The sequence below is a fragment of the Cygnus olor genome, chromosome 5, assembly GCF_009769625.2.
Source record: "Cygnus olor isolate bCygOlo1 chromosome 5, bCygOlo1.pri.v2, whole genome shotgun sequence".
Classification (NCBI taxonomy): domain Eukaryota; kingdom Metazoa; phylum Chordata; class Aves; order Anseriformes; family Anatidae; genus Cygnus; species Cygnus olor.
Window position 1 is genome coordinate 26,308,632 of NC_049173.1, and position 25,744 is coordinate 26,334,375.

The window sequence follows — 25,744 nt, forward strand, 5'->3', positions numbered from 1 at the left end:
CTCCCTTTATTAAAAAAAAATTAAAAAGAACACAGTTAATGCAGAGATCAGATTTGTACCAATTTTTAGGTTACAGAAGAGTAGTAAGGAAAACTCAAATCAAAACTCCATGTTTTTGTTTTTCTATTGGGAAACATGAAGAAAATTAAGTTTTCTTGGCAAAACTTCTGTAAATGATGCTGGAAATCTGGATTTTATTGTATTGGAACTATTTTTTGTATAGTTGAAGGTTTGGTTTTTATGTTCTTGGAGTACAGTAAAATATATTGCCCCATTTTTCCCTCTCCTGTTCTGGGATACTTTTTAAACTATTCTAAGTGGTGCCAGATCTATTTTTGAGTCCTTTTTCTTTTCCGTCTGGGCACGAGTACCAAGAACACAAGGAACACATTAGTTTGTGTCAGTTGCATGAAGCTGTGGTAAGAGGATACAAAGTTCTTTTGTTTAAAAAGAAATTGGAAGCTAGGGAGGCAAGTCTGTTTCTGTGTAATCCCACTTTATGCAAAATGGCTACATCTCTCCTAGGAAGGCAGGAAAGTTAAAGGAGCCAAAGCAGACAAGCAACTTCCTGCAAATTCCCAGTTCAAGGCTGTGTGAAAGGGGCATGCATGTGCTCCCTGTAGAGGAAATAGTTTTTACCTCTCTGCATAGCATTTGTGATACTTTGGGGGAGCAGAGAGAAGAGACAAATGGCTTTGGGTTGAAGAAAATGGTTTAAGGTGAGAGGATTGAAAAGCCGTATCTTTTGGTTGATTACAAGGATAGAGGTGAACTGAAAGTTTTAGAAACACTTTCATTGGCGAAAATGATCAGATTCTTAATGGAGAAAAGCACAGCAGTGTATAGCTGGAAGTTAGGTAAATCCAAATGGTGAGCAAGGGATGCGTTTTTGGTAAAGTCATCAAGGAGAGCAGTAATGTTTGTGCCTGTTGCAGTCATGGGTTGTGCTGAGCACAGGGGCAGCAGTGAAATGGAACCATCTGCACAGGTGGCCACACAAGGTGACTTCCAGACCAAAATCTTCCAAGGTCTGTGTCACTATTTCTGTGCTCTATCTGCTTGCTTTTTTCTTCTTCTTCTTGCTGAGGTTCTTGGTCCAGCTGTGCCTAGGTCCCAAGTTTCTTGATCAGTAACTTAGAGAACCACTAAGCGTGTTGTTTGATGGTGAGCAAAAGCTGTCCTTTACTCTAGGTGGCAAACGGTGCCCTTTCAGACCAACAAGCGTGTTTTCCCTTCTTTAAAAGGAAAGCCAATTTTCAGCAGTAACAGAAAGTGTGCGTGTTATTTTCAGGTAATGACAGGACAAAATTCCTATTCAAAAGTTCTATTTTTATTTCCTTGCATCCTGAAGCAATAGAACTTATTGCAAGCACCCAGTGGTTAACTGAATTCCATAAACTTCCTTTTGTTTATGCTATTGTGTGGGATCTTAGGAAGAAAAGAGTGAATTTCATTTGCTAGAAAAGCTTCAAAGTTAAGGACCTTTTGACTTGCATCCTACTCCTGAGCTGTGTCTGTTCTGGAGGTGTGCTTTCAGTGCTCATCAGGTGTCAGTGGTAACGCTGTAGGTCAGCAGTGCTCCTCTGGCTCTTTTCTGAGGTGACTGACACCACATGGTATTAAACAGATAACTAGAAACTAAAACGGAGCGTTCTCTGAAATTCCTCCCAGAGCAGAGCTCTGAAAAGACACAGGGCTTTTCCATAGCGCCAATTATACCTATGAAAGTGTCACTACAGTGATGGTGAGACAGATAATGAAGATTCACTGTTCAGCTGGTTATCTAGGCAAGCCTTTAGTTTGTTTCCTAAAGAGTTTAGGAATTTCCAAAAATTAAGAACTGTTGTGATTAAGAACTTGCCCTGACCTCCTGCAAATCACGGGCCACTTTGTTTAGAGTCAAAATGTTTTTTTGTTGTCCTGTAATATTGCAGACTCTAAACTATTAGTGGTTCAGCTGCTGATCAGTGAACAGTGTGCAAGTGGTCTGCAACACTGAAGGTTTGGTAATCCTGTAGATGGTCAGGAAGACACCTACCTCCCTGGGCTGCGAAGTTTAGTACTAGCTAAGCCACCTTGCTCGAAGAGTTGATCTTAGTTTTTAACATAGCACTATCTTCAAGAGCACTCTGGTTCCACCACGCTGACTGTGAAAGGCAATGCAAGAAAGCCAGGATGCTGCAGAAATTGAATGTGTATTAGAAAATCTTGTGGCAGGATTTGTGATAAAATTGAATTGGTGGTACTGTAAACACTGTTTAAAATACTTAAACAGCCTCCCTGTTCCTGTGTGCTTCCCTGCAATTCTTCTGCCACCTAGTTTTTCTAGTTTTTCACAGTTAAATATCAGAGCAGGGACTGCGTTTTGATTCAGTGAATGTATTGGTATGAAAGAATTAGTTAGAACAGTGGGTTTAAAATTAATCTAGATAAATCATTGTGTATTTCTTTGAGGATTTCCACACAAGTGTTCATAAGTACAGTGCTAGTATTGGTGGAATTCTGGTTCATCACGGGGGTTTGCAGGTGTTACAGTCATGCAAGAAGATGCTGTTCCCTGTTTTGAAGTTTGCAAGGCACTTATGGCATGCCATATGGAATTTCATTTGGCTTCTGTTTAAAAGAATGAAAACTTCAAGGACTTCTTTAGCAATAATAATTACTTTTTTTTGTTTTAAATATCTCCTATTATTACTATTGGATAAAAGTATATTGTGGGTGACTGAATATCTGAAGAAGAATGAAAATGATCTTCTGTTCTGTTTTTCAGACAATGCGGAATCAATTGATCTCAAACAGTTTTTTGACCTACATTTCTCACATATATATTATGTGTTCTTTGAAAACTTTGTGACTATTGAAGTAGGCCTTAAACAAAAAGGTGGGTATTTCAAATAGAACACTTTGTCTTTGCGCTTCTGTGATCACAAATTGCATTAGGTATGCAGAAATACATGTAAGCACTAACATGGCAAATAAAGGCAGAGCAACTAAAGATGCATACAGTGTGGATTGAGGAAGGAGAGTTTATTCTCTGGCTGTTTTTTCAGTTTTGCAAAAGGAAGATTATTAAGATGTTAGGCTTTTGGTGGTCTGCAGAATTACAGAAAGCTTTGCTTCGCAAGATAGCGTTTAACTTAATCTCTGCTAACTGCTGATGCTATAATAGAAAGTTATAAACTGTACATGTTTTACATCATAGCAAATCAAAATATACTTCTGCTTTGTATTTGCAGAAGGAATACAAAATAATTCATAAAGTTGTAGAAATGAATGTCTTTGTTTTATATGTTTAAGGATCTCTTTCAGTGTTCCTTAAATCTTGTTTTGGTATCTTCTATTTATTTTTAATTGTATCTAGGTCACAAGTCTCAGAGAGAAGAATTAGATTCTATTCTTTTTATTTTTGAGGTAAGATAATTTGAATATTCCTGAGTTTTTGACTTTGAATTTAGTCCTGTTGAATAGTAACAGTATAGCTATCCTGCAGTCACATAGAAATATGCTTTATGCTTAACTGCATTCCCTTTTCCTTTTGCTTAGTGTTGAATATATGTGGTTAATGTAAAAAGAAAAAGAATTTGACTTGCTCTGTTTCAGGAAGGTGTCTTAACGGAAGAAACATGTTTTCTACATTTTGTGGATGGTTCCCAAATTTGTTTTTGTGGTGGTGTTCCCCTCCCACTCCCCATGTATCATACACTTTGAAATTCTTATAAAAGTGATCTCTGATTACTCTTGATCTTTGGTTTTTGATTGCATGTTATCCCTGAGTTTGTTCTCATAATAATAAGATTGCTGCTGCACAGCTAGTTTTTATAGGTCCCTTTTATTCTGGAGAGATCTATGATTTGAAAATAACACTTCACAATATCCTTACCAAAAGCATAGCCTGACTTAATTAAAATGATTTAGATTCTAACTGAATAAAATCAGACCATTTCAGATCAGAGATCATAATTTAGAAATAACTTAATGTCATTTTTCTTTTCTATTTTGATTGAAGTTTTTGATCATGGAATCAGGATTTTTTAAGAATACTTCATTGAAAGCTGCTGAACGCTTATTACAATGTTGGACACAGATTCAAGAGGGTTTTTTTGTTTTTGTTTGGTTTTTTTTTTTGTAATGTATGTTGGTGCTTAAAACTGTGGGATTGGCTGTTAAAAGGGGAGTGAATCTGAAGAGAGCTAGTTTGTTTGTTCCCTGAATCCTGCATAAGGATCCAGGTCACCTGTATTAGGTGACCTGTGCTTTGGGAGCAATTGCACGGGCTTCTAGAGGGACAGGGCTAATAATCTGTTTGGGAAATCAGCTTGTTTACGAACTGTTAATGCCTTGGACATAAATATTGAAGTGCCTTTGTTACTGTTCTGTTTCCTACTATTTGAAAGATGGTATTGAATTGAAAGCTGCAGAGGTGTTAAGATTATTATTGCCCCACCTCCGCCCTTTTTTGTTTTGCTGGAGCTCTTTACCTCGCTGTTGAGGAGTCTGAAGCAAATGTTTGCCAGTGCCACAGAGACAAGTTCACAGCTGAACATGCTTGCTTAAGCCACTATAAAGGTGGAATTAGCCTAATAGAGCCTGTTGTGAACGGGGAAAGCTGAGACATTTGTCCTCTTCCGCTCCCAGTGCTGCAAGAAGTAATATCCAGCAGAGGCAGTGAAGCCAGATAAACTGCAGTAACATCTGAAGTCTACAGGACTTGCTAGATAGCCCAAAGGCTCTGACAGACTTCTTAACTTTAGGAAGGGAATTATCTTGAAAGGACAGTAATGCTTCCGAAGAAAGCAGTGCGGAAACTTTGTAAATTAATCCTTCAGCTTCTGATCCGTGGCCTTGGTGAGAGTGCTTCTTAGCCTTCTGTTTGTGATATCTGCAGCATAGGTCTGTGGGTTCCATTTTGTTGTTTTTTTTTGTAGAAAATTTTGCAACTCCTTCCAGAAAGGATTCATCAGAGATGGCAATTTCATAGTATTGGTAAGTTAATTTTCTTTTTTCCTTTTTTTAATTTTATTTTTTATTAGTAGCTGTTTCACACTACTCTTTTCTTAGTTCGCACTACTCATTTCATAAACCTGTAAGTGCCCTAACAGGGATTAAAGTCTTGAAAGAGTAGCAAGATAAGGGGGGAGGAAAAAAAAGAGGCAGGGTGTGCATGTGTGGAATGAAACAACAACAAAAATCAACAATGTAGTAAGATGCTCTTCTAGGTACAAATAAAGTTGGGCTGTTGAGAAAGAACATTAATAACTATAAAGTTAGAGTTACCCATTTATGGCTACATTTAATGTATACCTCCCAAGAAGTTCTTTGGGAAAGATGTTATGGGTTATAAGGAAGGTATGAAAGGTGATCTTTTTTTTTCCTTCTGGCATTGAGAGAATTGCCTGAAGATAAAAAAGTTCACCAAGATTAAACTGGAGATTGCCAAGGACTTGTTTAAAAGATGTTATCAAGTCTGACCGAGAACTCTGACATCTTACTTGACAAAGAACAACAACAAATTTTTCTTTTTTTTCAGGGTTGATTTTAAAGAAGCTTCTTCATACTGGAAATTCATTAAAGGTATTTGAGAAAGTTATATACTAATTAATTTTGTCTAAAATGTTTAAAAATACAAGTAAGAATATAAGGGTGAATTTTATGGTAAAATCACAGGAGTGAGGTCATGACTTGTGTGTCATGAAGTAATGACTTTTAATCATTATCTTCAGTAGAACTACTCACAGTAGTAATGTGCTTATACAGAGTAGCCAAGAATTTGTGCAAGTGGTTGAAGGATTTTGTACTACAGCAGAAGTAAGCCTTTATCATTTGATGTTAGGGGCAAAGAAACTGTTTTTGGAGCTGAGGTTCTTAAAAGTGGAAGATTATCTAGGTCAAAGAGACTAATGGGTAGTGTAATAACAGTTGACCGTGGGACAAAAGTTGCCCATGTAGTTTTGGTATAGCAGCAAACAGCTGTGCCGCTTCTCTGTAAACCATCTGCAGGCTTGGTTGGTGCTGAAATTTTCCAGCATGACAGTCAGGAGTGGAGTGCTCTAGGACTCCATCACCTCCCTTGAAGAAGGAATGAAAAAGGGTAGAAGGAGTCCTTCTGCAAAAAAAAAAAAAAAAAAAAAAAAGCTCACTACGCTGTTTTAATTCACAAATGTGTTTAAAAATCTTATGATGTTATTTGGATTTTCTGAAAAATTCAGATGGCGTCTTGCACTACTGTATTCAAGCAAATGTCTAGATGCATGTTGGTTTTCTTCCTCTTCTTTTAGGGAAAGCCCTATGAAAGACTCTGGGACAAACAGCAGTGCCAAGATGCCAGGGTTGTCCTTGCATTTCATCAAGGACCTGCAGATGTGCTAGTTTGGCTCTGCTAGTGGCCATACTGTCTATGTTCATCTTTTCTACCCTTCCCTTTCTTCTCCTCCTTCCAGGACATGTCAAAGTGCTTTGGGCCAAGCTAACTTGTTCCATTTTCTTTTTTAAGATACGTCGAGAGGGTGTACGTCTCTTTCTACTGTGGCTGCAAGCACTTCAAAATAACTGTAGTAGAGAACAATTATGGATGTTTTCTTGCTTAATTCCTGGATTTTCATCACCACAATCTGAATATGGTCCCCGAACACTAGATAATCTTATTAACCCTCCTCTTAATGTTCAAGAAAGTAAGTAATTTGATAACATTACTCAGTTCTTCACATAATTCAATTCTCAGCACAGAGCAGGAAAGTTGAAGCAGTGTTTGTACCCAGGAAGATTATGGATCTATTAATGTGTTTCCTGATAGTTTGAGGCTTTATTGAATATTAACACTGTCCTTTTTTGTTGTTGCTGGCTTTTTTTAAACATACGGCAATGATAGCTCAGCACATGGTAGGTGAAAATAAATTGACCAATTTCATTTATTTTTTTTAAGAATTACAAGCAGATGTTGCATCTACTGAAAACTTGCATAGGCATGTTCTGCTTGTGCTGAACTGTTGCACTTGCTTTGGCTTTATTCTAGGGGATTAGAAAAAAATAGTAGTTTCTGCTATGGCTTTCAAGACAGTGAGGAGTTGTTAAGGCAACTTGTAAAACCAAACAATTGATCTTCCCACTGTCTCTGTGTATGACCAGGCAATTAAAGCTGCAATATTCTTATGGCTCAGAAGGCATTTTCCAAAAAAATTGCACCTTTTAAATTGCAGAACATGAGGTCAGAAAGGTATACATCATTGGAAAGGCTTGAACATTCTGAGATAAGCTTGTTACACTTTCTTTAATGCCAATATAATTGAGTGATCAATATTGAGTAGTCAGTAGAGTAAGGATGATTTTTTTCTGTTACGATTTTTTTATGACAAATTTTCCTTTGTTCACTCTAGCAGTATTGGACACTTGTAGCTTTAGGGAAACTTGCTTCCTAACTCTACGTGTACCTGTTAGGATTTCAGGTTTATTGATGACTTGGAATTGGGTAGTCAAGTGCAAACTGTGCATTCACACAAATGCAAATAAGAAGCTAACCACTTTTTCTTCTGAGCAGAAGGTGCTGTTACTTTTTTCCCTATCTCTACCCAGTGCTTCAGAGCTGATGCAAGCATTGCTTATAGAAGCAAACAGTGTCTCCTTCATTGTTAATTAAATTTACTGAAAGAAAGCTGATGCTAGCTGCTGAATTTCAGCTCTGCAGAGAAAAGTTTGCTAGATTAAGTCCTGTTTTAGAGTTATCTTGTGTACGTATCTACAGCAGGAAAGGAGGAACAAATCTAAACAGGATGTAGGCAGCACAGAATTGCAGAGTACAAAGGGTGTAATGCAAATATGTAACTGCAGGATCAAGAGTAAAATAAATACCTATCTAGCTTCACTTTAGAGGCAAAGGAAGTATAAAGCTAAAACTTTATGCAAATTAACTGGTGAATTGCTAAAGGAAGAAAATAATGAAAGATATAAAGGTTTGGCATTTGTAAAATACAAACATTACATTCCATTTTGGAATTTATGCAAATAATAAATTGATAACGCCTTTTGGAAAAATTGTGTTTTAGCAGGTAGATTCCCAAGATGCATAGGGAGAATTTATTTATCTTCTGTATTTTTAGATATAAACCAACACAGAACTAATTTTTTACTTTAGTGAAATTTAATAAGTTTGAGCTAGTATGTTTTGCCTGTAGGTGTCTGTACGTTTCTACTTTCATTACTTGGTAGATATTTATGTATGGAAAGAAATGGTATAAATGTAGACCTGTTGTTTTTTTTAATAGCTCAAGTGACTATAGAGGAAATCACTCCACTTGTTCCTCCGCAATCAGGAGATAAAGGACAAGAAGACTTAACAAGCTATTTCTTAGAAGCGCTTTTGAAATACATAGTAATTCAGGTATGTTCTATAGTTTTCAAACAAATAAATATGAAATAGCTAACATCTGTTTATTCATTACAAGGCGAATAATTCGCTATGAGCACTCCCTATATTGCAAGCATATATAAAAATAGTTTAACATCCCTCCCCATCCCACCAAGTCCTTCATGAAAAGCCCAGTCTCTTAGAAAATCCTCAGTTGTCTTGTGAACTGACCTCTCACCACAGGGTCCTGCATCAGATTGAAGCATGGATTAAAAAACAGGCTTGTCAGTCATTGCAAGAAATGCAGATTCCAGCTCTCTTCCCATTTCTGTCTCCTCACCATGTTGTCTTCAACCAGTGAAAGGATCAACTAGGCCCTTCCTTATAGTGTAGGCTTCTTGATGGTCAGGGATTTTGTTTTTCAAACTAAGGGGAAACTTGTAACTGAAAGCACTGGATTTTTGTGATAAGGGTTTTAACAAGTCTGAGCAAACTTTTGCTGGCCTCTTTCCTAGGCTTATACTCAGGCTAGCTGGCAAAACCAAATGGAAATAGGATTTCAGACTCAGTGATCTGTAAAACTGGGACAGACAGTGTATCTGTGCTCAGCATCGTATTTTTCCTCCATCTCTTTCCAGAATTGATGTTGTTACATGAGATTATATGTACAGCTTCTCCATTCTCTAATGGAAACTCTTAGCTACTGGAAAGTTCTAGTTATTAGAAATACTCCAGGGTATGTTGAGAGTCTGGTACAGAGGTTATGGCTTTCTAGCAAGAGCTTGTGTCTTTTTCTGATCAACGAGGTATTTGCTGCCCAGATCTTGTGAGGATCAAGCTGTGACTCTTGTAGCTATTTTAACCGTACTTTCTGGGGCTTTAGTTCTAGGAGACTTGTAAACCTAGGTGTAATACAGTATGCTACACAGAGTTTGGGATTACTGGTACAGCTGTGCAAGTGAACCTTTTCAAAACAGAAGCAGTGGGAAGCAGTAAATATTTGGAATGCTTCAGATCTGACAAAGCTTACAACTTAAGCTCTGCTTGAAAGTAACTGCACTGATGAGATTATACTCACAATATAGTGGCATTGCTTTGTGAAAACTAGGTAATAAGATCGTACATGTTCCAAGCTACCTAGAAGGCAGATTATAGAACTAAACGGTGAACAGAAAATAAAGACTTGAGTAAGTATCTAGTCCACAGCATGCAACTCAAGTGTCTCTTACTACCTCGCACTATGTCTTTCCCTTTGTACTTTAACACTTCTGTGGTCTTTGTCAGTATTTCAGATGCTTAAGACAGGGCATGGCAGGAGCTCCTATCAAAAGCTGTTTGGCTAAGCTATTAGTATATAATTAATTTGCTGGCCAGTTAGCACACTGCTTCAAAGCCTGCTCTGCTGTTATGCTCAGCAACCTGCTTGGCTGTGTGACAGTCTGTAGGTGTTCCAGGGCACTGACCTTCTCGGTCAGAATTACACAGCAGAACCCAATGGGAGACCAATCTATAAGTTCTTCATGCTTTTAGAGGTTGTGCTAAAGTGGCTGGACAGTGGCACAGATACTGTCAACATAGAGTATAACATTTCATGACTTGATTTTATCTGTCTTCCTGTGTGAACTCACAGTACTGGAATAATTTGCAGCCTCATTTAATTGCTTCCAGCATCTCCCAGTTTGAATAGAGGCCATCATACTTGTGGTCTGTAGATTAATGATGACTGTTAACTTTGACTAAAATTACCCCCTTATATTCTTGAAGAGAACTGTCCTCTCTCTAGTAAAGTGGTAGCATTACATCTAAATTTAGATGTTGTTCAGACAAGTGTCACAGAACTTATTCACTGTGTGAATGCTGGAGTCTTCAGTGCTTCTAAAAAAAACTTTAGCAAAAAATTTCAGGATGAATAGCTACCTTTTTGGTATTAATACTGCTAAAAGGACTTCAGGTTACTAGTTCCTATGCGTTAGTCATCTATTCTGTTGACTGTTTTGGGGTGTGTGTATGTATGTGTGTTCCATCCTAAAGGCTTATTGTCATGAAAATATATCGTTAATAAAACTGTGGACTTGGAGGAAGGAATAGGGTGTGTTTGGGGAAGGTGCTTTCCTGAAAACTTCCTTTAATTTATTTGTAGTAGACTTTACACAACTCTGCAGACAGATGCATTCTTCAGGACAAAAACAGAAACTGGATATTGAGTTTATTATTGAGAAGAACTTATGCTTTTCAATAGGAAAACATTTTGTAATGAGGAGGGCTTAGCACTCATAATCCAAAAGCAGATCTGTATAATTCAACTTTAAAGTTGTATCTTCTAATTGCAATTGACAAATTGGGTTGTTTCATGTTGCCAAACGCAGAGATGAATCCAAATACCTATTATAATGAATACAAGGACAGTTGTTAGTCAAAATGTTTTAAAACAAATGTTCAGAGTAGCATGGGTAATTGTCCTTTTCTTATGAATATTTTGAAATATTAAAACCAAACAATTAGTTTGACTTTACTTCCTGACTTACCTAATATGACTATAAAAACAGATGCATTTCTGTTGGTTTCAATATTTGATGTGTTTAAGTTCCTTTTAAAGGGGAAACAGTCTTCGCTTCATTGAAATTTACCAGTTAATTTCTGTTCTACCCTTTTAAAAAGTGTTTATTAAAATATATATGTTATTGTTCCATAGAAATAATGTATAAAGAAACAATTTCATCAGTCATCTTTCTCTTCTACTTCTAGATGTTTACTTTACCCAACAGTTGTTTTCTTCTTTTGCTTTTAAGGTTAAGAGTTTAGAATGGAAGAACAAGGAAAACCAGGAAAAGGGATTTTCATTTTTATTCTCAAATTTTAAGAAATATTACTTGCCTTCTATTTTCCCAAACATCTGTAAGGAGACCAGCTTATATAACCCTATACTTGGTAAGTGTTAACACAGCTGATAAAATCATTACATTTTCTCTAATACAGAATATGGCAAAGCAGTTTTTTTGATTGAGTCACATTGCCTGTAAAGAATATTCTCCAAAAGTGCTCCTTATGAAAGAATATGTTATGGTTTCAGTTTTGTGGTTCTCAGTTCTCTATTTGTGGAAGCACCTGAACACTTCATTAGTTTGAGTCAATCTTACTGTATTAACCTGATTCAGGTAAATTAAATGTTGTAAAACAGTTCTTTAATGTGGTCTCTGTTGTTGATGCAAGTTATGCTCAGAAGAGCATTCTGTTGAGATAAGAGGTTTAGTGTGCTGTTCTTTGGGGGATGTTGGCTTTATCTGTACAGAATCACAGTGTTTGGATCATACGATGTTTGCTCAAGTTTTCAGTCAGGGCAAAGTTGGTTGCATTTTTGTATCAACTGTCTTTTGTCAAGAGCTTGCAGTAGGAGGAAGAAGTGAGGTTTTAACACCATCTTTAAGCTGATCATGCTAAAATGCATCTTTCCATATAAAGACTGGAATTCTAGGTGTTTGCTAAGCAAACCTAACTAGAGTTTTGTTTAGAGGTTTTTAGCCCATTCTAAACTAGGATGTTGTTTGCATATCCTGATTTTGCTGTCTCACATTTGCATGCACCCATGCACAAAGTCTTGTAAGCCAACGGAGTTGAAGACTCTTGTTTGTGAAAATATCATCAGCTCAGGCTTTCAGCTGCCATTTTGTTGCCTGAATAATATGGGTACCTCACTGTTCTTCTTGCATATTGATGCAGTGTCTCGTAAGGATTAATAGCAATCTCTCCAGCCACAATTCCAGCTTCTAAAATCAAGTCGTCAGAAGCATGTTGAAAAGGTCTTTCTTTCTGCCAGTCCATGTACATGTATTTGGATTATGGCCTTCTGCAGAGATGAGTGTTTCAGAAACCTGGGATGGGTGTTCTCCTGGGAAAGACAAACAGCGGACATCTAAGGGAGAAGAAACAATATAAATCCAGTTATACATAACTGTAGAAGAAAAGTTGTGTGAAGATACTGGAGAGTTTCAGTGTTGAAATGGCTACAAGTAGAATGATAGCAATGCTGGGAAAGCAAACCTGCTTGAGGTCTTGGAACAACATACGTGGAACCAATTTCTTTTCGTGGAGGTCTTGATTGAATCTTCCACAGAAGTGCTACTGTAGTTCTTTCTTTCTGTGAACCATAAACAAGAAACTTCCACTGTTTTGAACAATGGGGAAGAAGAAGAAATGGGCTCAGATCTCCAAAACTACTGTCAGTACCTTAAACTGTGCAAAGTCAGAGGCAATTCTGAGGATCTGGGGGAAAAGAACAGTAATGAAGGCAACAGAAACATTGGTAAGTGGGATAGGATTTTCTCCTTTCTGAAATTCTTCTCTGGCATGCCTCTCCCCACCCTATTTGAAAACAATCCTGTATCTGCCTGTTATGAACAAAATTGATAGCTCTTTCAGGCAGAAAGCAGTGCAAACCTTGACACAGAGCATGCTGCTGAAAACCGAATTTTTTTATGCGACTCACCTAATATTTAATTTAGGAAAAGTCAGAAGATACGAATTAGAACAGTTTTACTAAGCAAGCATTAATACAGGGGCTTTGCTGGAGATGGTATATTGGATGCAGATTTTTTTGTTGTTGTTAAGGCAGCTTTACAGATACACATATCAGTTACAGTAATGGACATTCCAGTTACAGGAAGCTAACAGTATGCCTCCTCCAAATTCCTTCATGAGTCTCACAGGCTTAGAAGAGCAGTACAGTACAGGAGTATGGATTTGTTTTGTTTTGACTGTCTTTTAACATATATTTAGACTCAGTAATATGTCCTTTGGAAACTTTAGTAAGAGCTATGGTTACAATAGGTAGACTTCAGGGGAATTCTAACTTCCATCATTGTAATGTACATATCTGTTCCATTTCTAAGTCATTTAGAAGGGCTCCTTCATTTACAGGTAAACAAAAAAGCAGGCTGCCATATGGCTCTCTTAAGCTTGTTATTGACTTACAAAGTAAGCATGGTCAAAACTGCAAGTATCCGCTATTACAACTGTGTTTTTTTCTAGCTTTTTCGTTTTCTGCCTTGTGTATGTCTTCCAAAACTTCTTGTCCTTTTGGACACAAGCTTACACAAAGTTTCTCGGGGGGCAGGACAGAATGGAAAAATGGAAAGTTGGGGGAAGGGAATATTTTCTCTTGTGTTATTTGAGTCAATCTAGTAAACTTCTGTTTTACTTTGGTTTTAGGTCAGTGCCCTCACCTGGAGCCTTCACAAGAAATGTGCAAATACAAGAAACAGTTGAAGGAAGATAGATTTGAGAAGCAGCTGCAGCACATAATCCAGTTGAGAGGAACTGTGTATAGAGAGGATGTTCTGAGAAGATACCATGAAACTACAGAAGGAGACAGTGTACTGCAAGGACGTGTTTACTGCATGTCTCCTGGTTGTCCTTTTGAAAATACTGTCTACGTGCTGTTGCTGCATAGCCAGTATTGCAGCCTTCACACCCTACTGAATGCTAATAGATAGCAGAGAGAACTGATTTTTGCATCTTTTTTACTGCACTACCAGGCAATTCCTTTTTTTCACTTACTGTGCTGTTATATATGCTGCTGTGTAAGATGTTAATTTTTTTAGTATTCTTCCTAAGCTGCTGTCTTCCACAGAATGAAAACAATGTACTGTTTTTTATTTGTATTAAATAAAACCTTTGTAAACAGTTTAAAAGTATTCTGTGCATTTGTAACTTAGTTTTATGTGGTTGGTATGCAAGAGTCACGTAGTTTTTCTGCTTTTTTTCTCTAAAAATAACGTTTCCATTAGAAGCAGTTGATGTTATTTTAAAGTGTGTTCTGGAAACAGTCATCTGTTAGCAGCACCAGGATGAGATTGTCACTCCTTTCGTATGTGTGTGTTGAAATGACACTGAGATATACCAGCTTGGATATCCTCTATGCTGGTGCTAGCTGTTGTGATGTGCATGTGTAGTGTTAACAGGGAAACCTTTACAGCATGGTGGCAAGTAGGCTGTGTTCACTTCAGACACCTAGAAGTGTATATGCCTGTCAGAAGACAAGCAGCTACTATCTAGGCAATTATTTCTTTGCTGCTGTCCAGATTTATTCCTCTTGAATTATGACGCCATAACCCAGCAGAAATTGTGCTGGATCCCTTTCAAACAAATGAACACAAAAAACTCAGCTGTTGGCTTGGCATTAGGAAGATATAGTCGGGAAACAACTTTATATTATGCAGTGTGGCTGCTTTGCATCTTCTTTGATTTCAAGCATAACTATTTTTGAACTGCCTTCTGGCCTACTCAAAGATTTGTAAAACCATGGAACATACCTCACTACTTAGCTGCATACTGTAGAAAAGTTGAGACAGTGCTGAAATACCGCTCTGCACAATCAGTCTCTCTCCATATGTGAACAGGACCATCCTTTTCCTTGCCTTCTGTTTTGTGTTTTTGTTGTTTGCTTTTGTGAGGGAGGGGGAGGTTGCATGGTATCCCCAGATAAAAGCTGTGATACTGAAATGCCAGCAGTAGGGTATGTTCTGACTGAACATGTCATCTTCAGTCCTCGGACAGATTTTCATCAACTCCTTGTATTGGAGCAGATCTCATACTTGCCCTTCTACGCTGAAGAACCAGGAATAAAGTTGGCACACTGCTCCAGAGAAATGCCATGCATATCCAGGAGTCTTGTAGTCGCTTCAGATTGTTAATGATTTGTATCACAGCAGTGTTCTACACTCTGTATTGGGCTGCGAAACCCAGAGATGGCTTTTGCAGTATTGAGGTTGCTGATACATGCCTGGAGTTTCACTGGGATGTTGATACATGTCCTTGCAGAAATGCAGACTATGCACCATTTAAAAAAAAAAAAAACAAACAACAACAAAAAAAACTATTCTTTCCCCACCCTGTGTTTTTGTAACACTTTTACTGCAGATGTCTTCCAAGTTGGGTTTTCAAAAACTGCCGCTCTGTTTTTTTCTGTATCAGATTCAGGAATACGACTGGTACCATCAGCATCTTTGTCACTACAGGAGTAGAAGACCAGGTGGTGTACACTATTCTGAAGCATTGCATAGAACGTGGGATGGAGAAAAGAGAATTGTAGATTTAGAAACCCCAAATGACCACAGTTCTTTCAGAGCTGGATTGTCATCCTACTGGGCATCGTTCATTGTGTTTCTTGCAATCCAGGATGGGAGTTAGCACTGTTAGAATTGTATTTTAGCTGAATCACGTGAAGTTGTATGTGCTCTTGTTCTGGCAGCAAAGTCCACCAAAATTATCTGGTGCAAATGTGGCATTAGATGAAGCTGTGAGACTCCAGTGGCTTTGGAGAAGAATTTTTCACTGTCCTATTACTCATCTTTCACCTATTTCAGAGCCAGAAGAGGCTGTTTTTATTGCAGCTGCTTTTAAAATGCAGTTTGGAATTAAGGCTATCCCCTTATAGGCATGATTAGATGTTAGGATCTGTATTAGTAAACGACTGATGACCCTTATCTCTAACTACGTGGCTTAACTGTGTGTTGCTGCAGACAGAGAGATTTCAAAGACTGCATTAGAAAATTTAATGCATTGCTTCTGAACTGCATCTGTTTTCCCACTAGGTTTGGTATTAGGATGTAAGTGATTTACAGGGTTCTTCAATGTCTGTAAAGTTGGTATGAGTCACAGATAAATTGTTGCTTAGTAACTTAGCTATAAACACTTATTAAAAAATAAAAAAATTGACATTGCCTTCATTCTATATGAAAACAATTTTCTTGTATAGGCTGCATTCTAGTGTAGTTAATGGTTATTTTCCTACTTAGAACTGCTTTGTAGTTTTCAGTGCACGTGTGAAGTAGTTCATTATGCTATTGGATGAGTTTGCTGAAGTTTATCTTTAAATATTAAATGTAGTGCATAGCTTAAAAAAGGCTGAAAACATTACAAGAATATAAAAACGTTTTAACTTATTTTAGGGGAAAAAACTGCAAGCCAGGCAATGAGGCTATACAAATCACTTTCCAAGGAAAATTAAAGGCTTTGTAATAGCAGAAACTTGTTGCTGTCTGTTGGACTACAGATACAGTCTCTCTCTAGGAAGAAATTACAACCTTTTGAAGCCGTATAGTCTAGTCTTGGGATTATCTATATCATAGCCATTTAGGCACATCTTGGGATGATGTGTGCAACAGCAAATATTAACAAAACAATCTCTGAATGTTCACCATGTATTCGTTATGGCTTTCAGATTTCTTACGCACATAGTTTTCTCTCTGCATGTATTTTAAAATGTTGCATTTCCTTACAGATATACCACAGATGAGACCAAAGCCACACTATGTAATGGTTAAGAAAGATGCTGAAACCAATGAGGCAATATATTGCACAAAGGAACCTTTTATTAAGGCTCGTGTTATTGTCATTCGGTGGTTGGTGTCTTTCTGGCTTGAGCCAAAACCTCATGCAGGACCTCATATTCCTGGGATGGAAGGTGAAAATGTGCCAAAGAATATACAGGTAAAACCAAATATGCAAAGTTTTCTTCTTTTCATGTGTTTGTCTTAATTGTATTCTCAGCAGCATGTAATCCTCTGATAATTATAGCTGATGAAGAATTGGAAAAAGGAATTTCTAAACAATTTTTCTGCATATGAATTCAGTCTAGAAGGATTTGCTGTACTTTAAAAAAAATAAATCTGCTAAACATTTGGGTTTTAATCAAGTGGAGGTAAAAATCTTTGAAATGCATTGTATCTTGTCTTTTTTTTAATTCTTTGTACTGTTTTAAATTATTCTTCTATGCGATTTAAATTTTATGTTCAAATTGTATTGCTAAAATACGTTATGGAAATTCCCTTTAATTTTTGTTTCAGAGAGCAGCTGCTAGCATGGCTTCGAGGGAAGACAGCAAAAATGACAGCACTGATAAGCAGGACAGAAATGCAGAGCCAGAACAATCTCATTCTAATACAAGTACTCTAACAGAGAGAGAACCAAGTTCTTCCAGCCTCTGCAGTATTGATGAAGAACATTTAACTGATATTGAAATTGTCCGCAAAGTCTTTTCTTCTAAAAGAAGTAATGTTAATTTTCTAACTGAGATTTTTCGACAGGTAAAGAACCTGCTTTAGAATGGAAGAATATTGACTATTATACTGTATACGATGTCAGAGTTTTTTCAAGTGTATTTGCTAACCAGAACATTATATATGTTTTTTGTCATCTTGCCTTTAAAATTAAAGCATTAGAAAATATTTCAGAATTTTTCCCTTTTAATCAGAATATCTCCAATTCCTGATTTTTCTAAATCTATTTATTTCCTAACCGGCTTTAGAGCATTTAACTTGGATTTTACAGTTCCCTATAGACAGGAGTGTTTGATCTTTTCATGCATCAACCCCATAGCTATTAGAGCTCATAATCAAACATAAAAATAAACCTGCTGTAGGAGTCTGCAGCTGTTCAAGAGCTGTTTTAGGAGCAGTCAAATGCCCTTACCTTGACAGCATTCATCAGAAGGGTGAGACAGATGGCTACAGAAGGTAGCATTCTGCTTCTGACTTCACTGCAACCACAAGTGTTAGCTAAGTGTACTCAAAATAGTGTTTTTCAGATGTAAACTTTACTAAACAAATTAAAATTAAGAACATATGCCAGAATACTGAGTCTTTCCTATAATACAAAAATACTTAGCTTTGAGTTCAAAGCAGAAAAATGGAACTAAGTAGATTTTCTGTATGTCCCAGAGAATAGAACAAAAGGTGAAGAGGTTTTTCTGAATAAAATTAAAGAAAAATACGCTAACTTTCAGTTGAAGTGCAAGATGCTAATTGCTTTAAACAACATAAAACTAAACATGCAAAATCTCCAGTATTTCTGGATGAAGGGGTTATTTTTGAGTGAGGTGAATGTCAGAAGCATATCCACTGAAACTTATCTATCAGAAGCTTAACCACATCCCATGTGTTGAAGAACTGGGACGCATTACTGAAGGAGATAGCAGAGTTACCAAATTTAGACTGCCACTCGGGTTGACAGAGCCTGAGGCATTGAATGTAGATTCAAAATTATTGATACATCTATTTACAACCCTTTCGTTTTTTTTTCTTCACACTTCATTTTAATGGGTTTCTTTTTCTTCACACTTTTTAGTTTGATACTCAGATGACACATCCATTTCTGGAGAGAGAGCATATTGTTTGTGTCAAGTGGGCACTAATTAAAGGAGTCAGTGAGTTTTCAACATTCACACCATGGGCTCCATAAAACATTGTGTTAATGTAGTTTATCTGTTCTTTTTTTCTTTTTTTTTTTTTTTTTTTTAATACAGTTAGGTCATCATGGTCTTTGGTAAATGCATTTATAGTTCATTGAAACCTGCCTAATGTTAAAAGTTCCTGATCTCTGACTACTTGTTACCAGTACAGCAGGTACATAAAACCTCCTGAAGAGGGCAGAAATTGGCCGTCACACTGACTCAAATGCATTATTTTTAAAAATAATAATTTTGAAATCTTTTCAGGGAGTCAAGCTACTGTTTAAGGCTACTGTTTTGAATCTCATCTAGATAAAAATAAGATATGTGCCTACCAGTAATGTATGACACTTGAAATTTTGTCATTTAGAACTGATTTAACTCCCCTCTTCCAAGTCCTCTGAATCAAAGGTGCTGTAGTAGAAACTTCTGCTCACTTGTTTTGCATGCTTTTGATGAGTGTTTGTGCTTTAATTTCAGCAGTTCTGGGCACTGAGTAGATCTGCCTGTACAGATTCTCATATCTGTCTCTTTGGCAGTGAAGTTTTCAATTTACTTTGTTGACAAGTTTTCTTGTTAAAACTTTTTCTCCATTGCCTGTGTGCACACTTTCAGATTTCAGATGAAGAAAGTGAGCTAACATTTAGGTTCAGGAGTAATTTACTTGTTCAGATCCTACAGCGGTTGTAAGGTTTTTTTGTTTGTTTGTTTCTCTTATGCCTTAGAACCTGGCCATTACAGAGCACTAGTTTAGTACTTATCTTGATGCTTCTTGACTTTAGAAGTACACTTTGTACTTAAAACTGTTCAATTCTAATTACAGCTTGAAGCCACGTAGTTTAGTTCCAATTTGATTTCAAGTAATGTAACTGGGCTTTTGTTTGTTTCTGTTTCTACTCCCAGGCATTTCTGTTGCCAATATGTGAAGCCGCTGCCATGAGGAAAGTGGTAAAGGTTTATCAGGAATGGATCCAGCAAGAAGATAAGCCCCTATTTATGAAAGAACCTGAAGAAATAATGCAGTGTACAGCTGTAGATTGTGATGAAAATGTTGTAGACCATAATTCATCAGAGAAGGCAAAAGAAAGAGAAGAGGTAAAATATTGTTGGTTACTATTTGTGGATCTTTTGCACAGTAGACAGAGGCTGAGACCAATTGGCCTTCTCAACAGACTATAAGTGGTTTAGTTGGATGTTACAGCATGTTGAGGGGAATGAAACAAAGGTAATTAAACAGCGCATGTATGTGCTACCGATTTGTTCCATTATCTGTAGATATTTATGTGTCTATTTAAATTTAAAGAAATCATATAGATTTATAAACTACTTCCAAGATATCGTTTATACGGTATGTCAACTTTCAGCTGTGTAAAAATTATATACAAATAAATGGGTAGGAAAAAATAGTAATTACTTTATCCAGATACTTTAAAATAATTGCTACAAACACCTTTAAACATGATGTTCTCTTTAAGATGTATCTGTCTGACATGTATTATCTATTACATCTTTTGTCCTTTAATGTAAAACAAAAACTACCTGTCAACAGATCAACGGGATTTTAAGAGCAAAATATTTTTCAGGAAAAAGGTATGAATTCCAGTCATGTTAGAAATTCAAACTGGGCAAGAAATGGCTGTTACCAAGACACTTTGCATAAACTTTCCGAAATTGATACTGAAGAGCAAAATGTACGAGCTGGAGTGCAGTCAGTATTGCAGGTATGGAATGAACTTGCTGTCTGATTTTCAGCCTAATAGTAAAAATTATGGTATCAGTACGTGAAAGAGTAGAATACAGCATAATACTCTTGCAAAGGCATCCCATGCCCCTTCAAAGCATCTCCAAATTCTGCAAATTATTTTAGATATAATCAAAAGTATATAATTTGAGGTTCTTTGAAATGCATTTATGGTCATAGAAGATATGTGCATTTTATGTATAATATGTACACACAAACTTACATTGTAGTGTGTATATGACTGTAGCCTTCTATCCAGAAGAAAATTTATTCTAAACCAAACAGGTGTATATTTACTACTATTTACTACTCCATTGTGTGCACTTGAATTATGGGTTACCATCCCAATTAGAATTCAAAGTTTTTACTGTAGCTTGAATGATTTCCTATAATGCTGTTCACTGCTAAATATAAAAATAAACTTTGTAACTGAAATGACTTTTTAATTCAAACTTTATAACAATTCAACCTTCATAATCTTTGCATACAGTGACTATATGTAGAATATGTATGACATGCTTCTAGGAAAGGAATGAAGAGTCTGTCCATTTGCAATGTATTTTTAAGGTTCACGCATCCGTGAATGTCTGGGAGATACTTCATGTTGAAGTTTTTCTAGACAGAGGTTCATTTGACCAGCAAATATCTTATTTAGCCAGAAACAGAATCAAGACATTCTGTCCCAGCACAGTGTCTGAATTTGAGAGGTTTCCGGACCTAGAACCACATTTGCCATTTGCTGTGAATGAAGAATCCAAGACTTCTATCTTAAGTTTTCTTCCCATTTAATTCTTGCATAGGCTTATTGCTAGGTCCTTCAAGGCGGGTAGGTTCATTAGCTGAAGCAAGTAACTTTTAACTGTATACTAATAGTTTTTAATCATTAAACTCCAAAGCTCTCAGTAGAGGGAGATTACAAGTGTAGAACCAATGCTTTCATGAACATGTGGATTAAGAAAGACAAATAAATTGGAGATCTAGAACTGCCTGTGATTTAAATATTTCCTAACCTCACATGAAAATATAACAGCACTTTAATAGTAGATCCTGTAACTTCTGAAGGGTCCATGCCTGCTTTGGTTTCATTGTTTTCATTCTAAAAGCCCTAATTCACTGTCTACTGAAGTCAGTGGAAAACTTGCTAATATTTAATAACATTGAAATCATTCAGCCTTAAGAAGACTTGTTCACCAGAGGATAGAGTCCAAATCCAGCCTGTCATAATACTCTTTACTAGATCTTTTTTTTTTTTTTTTTTTTTAATATTCGGTATGTTACCCTTTTTCATCCCGAGAATGTTATTACAGTAAATGGTATTACATTAAAGAGCACTCCAGAGGACGTAATTATTTTCTGTCCTCACAATAGATGGACTCGCCATTAATTATTGCCTTCTGTGAAAAATACATTCCCCAACCTCCATAATGTTTTAACCCAGATTAAAGACCAAAGCTGAGAATAACTTATGTTAAGAACACAGTTATTTAAAGTCTAGTAGTGTATACATGTTTGTTTTTTGTTGTTGTTTTATGTTGCTTTTGTTTTTTTTCTTGTTGCTGCATAATGCTGACATAGTACAATATCATTCCACTGCACAAGGAGCAAAGGATAATCAATGGCACGAAGAATTGCTTTGACTATGTTTTTCATTCATTTCTGAATATTGTGAAAACAGTACCTTTCTGGATACAGGCTTACATGCTTGAATTCCCTAACTCCATCATGTACTTTGGCAGGCTTCCTAACGTAAATATGTAGGAAGTAGTACTTGTGACCATTCAAACTTGACGGCACAGTTAATCCTAGTAGCTTTTATAGTTTATATGCCTGGTATGTTGCACCTTGGAAGAGGACAGGTAAGTAGCATCCATAAGAAGATTTTCTGCAGCTTACAGAAACTTTTAAAACCTATTAAAAATTCTGCTGCTTTCTTTCCATATGGAAGAATAACTTACATAAATTATGTAAATATACCTATGAGAAAAGTGAATTTGGTGACTGTGGTTTTGGTTGTGAGCTACAAATAGCTTACAAGAACTCTTATTTGTCTTGTTTGATGAGAGTGTATTACATGTGTGGTGGTGGTAGATCTGTAGATCTGTAGCAGTGGTGGGTACGGGCTTCCAATGAACACAGTTTTGCACTGTAAAAGGAACCAAAAAGCCAAGAGTTCCTGAAGCCAGTGCCACTACACGTTACTTGGCTGCCATATATTTTCCTGGAAATCTTGTCCTTTTTTCTCCCTTTGAACCATCCTGGGGTTCATCCTCACATGAGCTTGCTGGGTATTTGACGTTTGTCAATTTTATGAAGATTTTGGTATGTGATTTCATAGAGCCGAGGAGGTAGTCCATATCTGATTTGCAGCATCACATGGAGCTATTATAAAATACATGCATATTTGAATTGTACTGCTGGGTATGATGGCGACCACTTTGGAGAAGGTATCCTGTTTCCTATTTCTGGTAAGCCATGCTGATCGTGATGGGATGAATACTGTAGATTCCCAGAATGTAGTACACTCTTCATCATGCTGATGCACAAAGAGTGTACAAGGACTCATTCAAGTAGTTTAGTGTGTGTTATACTAGTCAGTTGCTCGTTTACAGTGGAACTTCTGTGCTTAAAGAAGCAGTGGACTTCTTTACTGGAATATTTTTGTCCATCATACTAAATAATTGTGTAATTTTTTGTAGCATATATCTAGGAGAACAAAGATATACAAATAGGTTTTATAGATATTTTTTTTAATCTATTGGTTTTTCTGTAGCTTTATCATCAAATCAAGCTAACTTGTGTTCAAATACATACTTCTGAGTGTATATGCAGCCCGTTCTGTTAATCATGGGTGTTGTCTTTCCGTGTTACTATCAGCTAAACTGTTGAAAATATCAAAGTGCTTCAAACTCATTACACCCACTTTTTTTTACTTACAGGTTTTTATTATAAATTCTTCAAACATATTCTTTCTTGAACCAGCAAATGAAATTAAAACTCTGCTGGACGAACACACTGATATGTGTAAACGCATTCTTAATATCTACCGCCACATGGTAGTCCAAGTGACTATGGACAAGAAGACTTGGTAAAATGCTAATGTTTTTGTCTTAGATTATTAGTTCACAAGATAAATGTGAGATGGTGCTTGGTAGTAAACACAGTAGGATGGTATTGACTATGTGAATCTGTTCCTCTAAATCAGTAAATGAATGGGCTTTAAAATCACAAACGACTTACCACAGGGGAAGTGGTGAGCTCCTCTGTTAATGCCGATAATAAGCACTAGCTAGTTTGAGTCAGCTTAGCCCTCAATGAAAAAATAAGTAAGCTAGAATATACAGACTACTATCAAGGATTGACTGATGACATTTTTCCAGGACATTTTGCTCATGTGTCAAAGTGCTAAGTATGAAGTCACATATGAAGCTTCACAGCCTTATTTAAAAATAGACAAAAATCCTCAGATAAGCTTGGATAATTGTTATAATGAATGTGAGTTGTTCTTGATCTATAATTAACTCCAGCTTTAGACACTTCTTTACAAGAGTCCATTTACTGTTTTAACTGTTTTGTCCTTTCCAGTGTTTAAGATTCATAGCAGGGACAAGGGACCCTCCTTCAAAGTCATCTGCATTATTTCCCCCTCTTCTTTAAATAGCTGTTTTTAATGAGGTAATATATTGCCACCATTCTCCATTGTAAGGAAGCAGTATCAAGGGGATTTCAGATGGCTGATTTATTCCATTTTAATTTGACATGCATTCAGTCTCTCACTGGGTAAATAGAGCTGGCATTACATGTCATTTAAAATTTGTTTGCTCATGTTAGGAAATAAGGAATCAGTTCAAGGCTAGCCACTGGGAAATTTGGGAGTAATAAAAGAAAACAGATCACACTAAATTAGTATTTTCTTCCCCAATTTCTTGTCAGTAAAGAAGTGGCTCTAGACTGTGATGACAAAGTTTCTGTGCCACACAAAAGAATTAATGAAGTTTGTTTATGATCATGTAACATTGCCAAAACTTGTCATTCATACAAAAAAAGTATAAACTCAGATCAGAAATATGACTAAACCTTTGTCCTGCAATTTCAGGCCATTGAAAGTGATGACCCTTGAACAACCTTGCACATGATGTTACAGGGCAATAGGGGTTCCTCACTGTGAAAGTCAAGTGTGGAAGGCATGGGAGTAATTTCTTTTACAAGAAAAAAGTCAGTCTGTTTGCAGTGTGTTTGGGCAAATCAAGCTCAGTCATTGTCTTTAAAAGTATCTTGGTATATATAGGATTATAGTAAAATAGTAACTCTAAGTTTAATATTGTTTTGCAGGGAACAGATGCTACTTGTGCTGCTCAGGGTTACTGAATCTGTGCTGAAAATACCACCCCAAACTTTCTTGCAGTATCAAGGAAGAAAAAACTCCACCTTAGCAGGAAGACTTGCAGGACCTCTTTTCCAGGCAATTAAACATTAATTCACTTTAATTAATTCCGTTTCATTTTGACCAAGAGACTAGAAGCAACAGCTGCTGTTGACTGGTTTGTTCTAGGATCTGTAAAGTCCTCAGATTCTTTAGTAGGGTGAAAAAAGGATAGAAAAGATATAAATGTGATGAGAACTAGGTGAGGACAGTGTTACAAAACTGTTCAACAAAATTTGTAATGTATGGAAAGATCTTACACAAGTCAAACCAGTTGTTCCTCAAAGTCAGAAGCACGTGTTAACATAATACTTGATTATTCATGGAAAGTCTGTGTACTGGCAAGGAAGTGAATATTAGGACTACACAAAAATGTTTGTGGCAGTTAGAAACTTCTTTTTAAGCAGTAATATTGAATGTTGTCATCTTTTGTTGGTAAGCCAACATTTCTCATTTTATTCTTTTAGACTCTTATAGTAGCTTGGATCAAAGCAAATCTAAATGTGTACATCTCTCGAGAACTTTGGGATGACTTGCTGTCTGTAATGTCATCACTGACATATTGGGAAGAGCTGGCCACTGAGTGGTCATTGACAATGGAGACACTAACTAAAGTATTAGCTAGAAACCTCTATAGCCTGGACCTCAGTGACCTGCCATTGGATAAATTAAGTGAGCAGAAGCAGAAAAAACACAAAGGCAAAGGTAAGACAGCACTATGTACATATTTTAAGAGTTTGAGTGGAGCTAATGAGATGTTGGGTACAACGGAGTTTTTGTCCCGTCTTTTCAGAGTACCTAATTAGACATAACTGTCACCTGAAATAACCCAGTTTCTTTACAGTAAGGCTGTTTTTTAGAACCACTGTTAAATCCTACCATAAAGGTTCAGTCCTGCAAATAGGCACATATGGAATTTAATTCCTAAAGGTATGTAGAATTAAACCCAAAATTTTACACTACTATGGGTTAAACCTTTCCATTTTTATCAAATAAAAGTTGAGTCCCAATCATAACATC

The 25,744-nt window shown here is 36.6% G+C and overlaps 1 protein-coding gene across 20 annotated transcripts in view; it reads left to right on the forward strand.

The window, feature by feature from the left end:
* RALGAPA1 (Ral GTPase activating protein catalytic subunit alpha 1) overlaps positions 1-25,744 on the forward strand; it is a 131,477-nt gene that overhangs the window by 8,565 nt on the left and 97,168 nt on the right. For all 20 annotated transcript variants that reach the window (XM_040557420.1, XM_040557421.1, XM_040557422.1 and 17 more), the window contains exons 2-15: positions 2,771-2,881; positions 3,362-3,411; positions 4,926-4,983; positions 5,528-5,571; positions 6,491-6,668; positions 8,256-8,371; positions 11,128-11,266; positions 16,617-16,825; positions 17,182-17,421; positions 19,467-19,658; positions 20,147-20,284; positions 23,241-23,389; positions 24,634-24,763; positions 25,192-25,429. In XM_040557420.1, the coding sequence (XP_040413354.1) occupies positions 2,771-2,881; positions 3,362-3,411; positions 4,926-4,983; positions 5,528-5,571; positions 6,491-6,668; positions 8,256-8,371; positions 11,128-11,266; positions 16,617-16,825; positions 17,182-17,421; positions 19,467-19,658; positions 20,147-20,284; positions 23,241-23,389; positions 24,634-24,763; positions 25,192-25,429 (1,992 nt within the window). The remainder of the gene's footprint in view (positions 1-2,770; positions 2,882-3,361; positions 3,412-4,925; positions 4,984-5,527; positions 5,572-6,490; positions 6,669-8,255; positions 8,372-11,127; positions 11,267-16,616; positions 16,826-17,181; positions 17,422-19,466; positions 19,659-20,146; positions 20,285-23,240; positions 23,390-24,633; positions 24,764-25,191; positions 25,430-25,744) is intronic.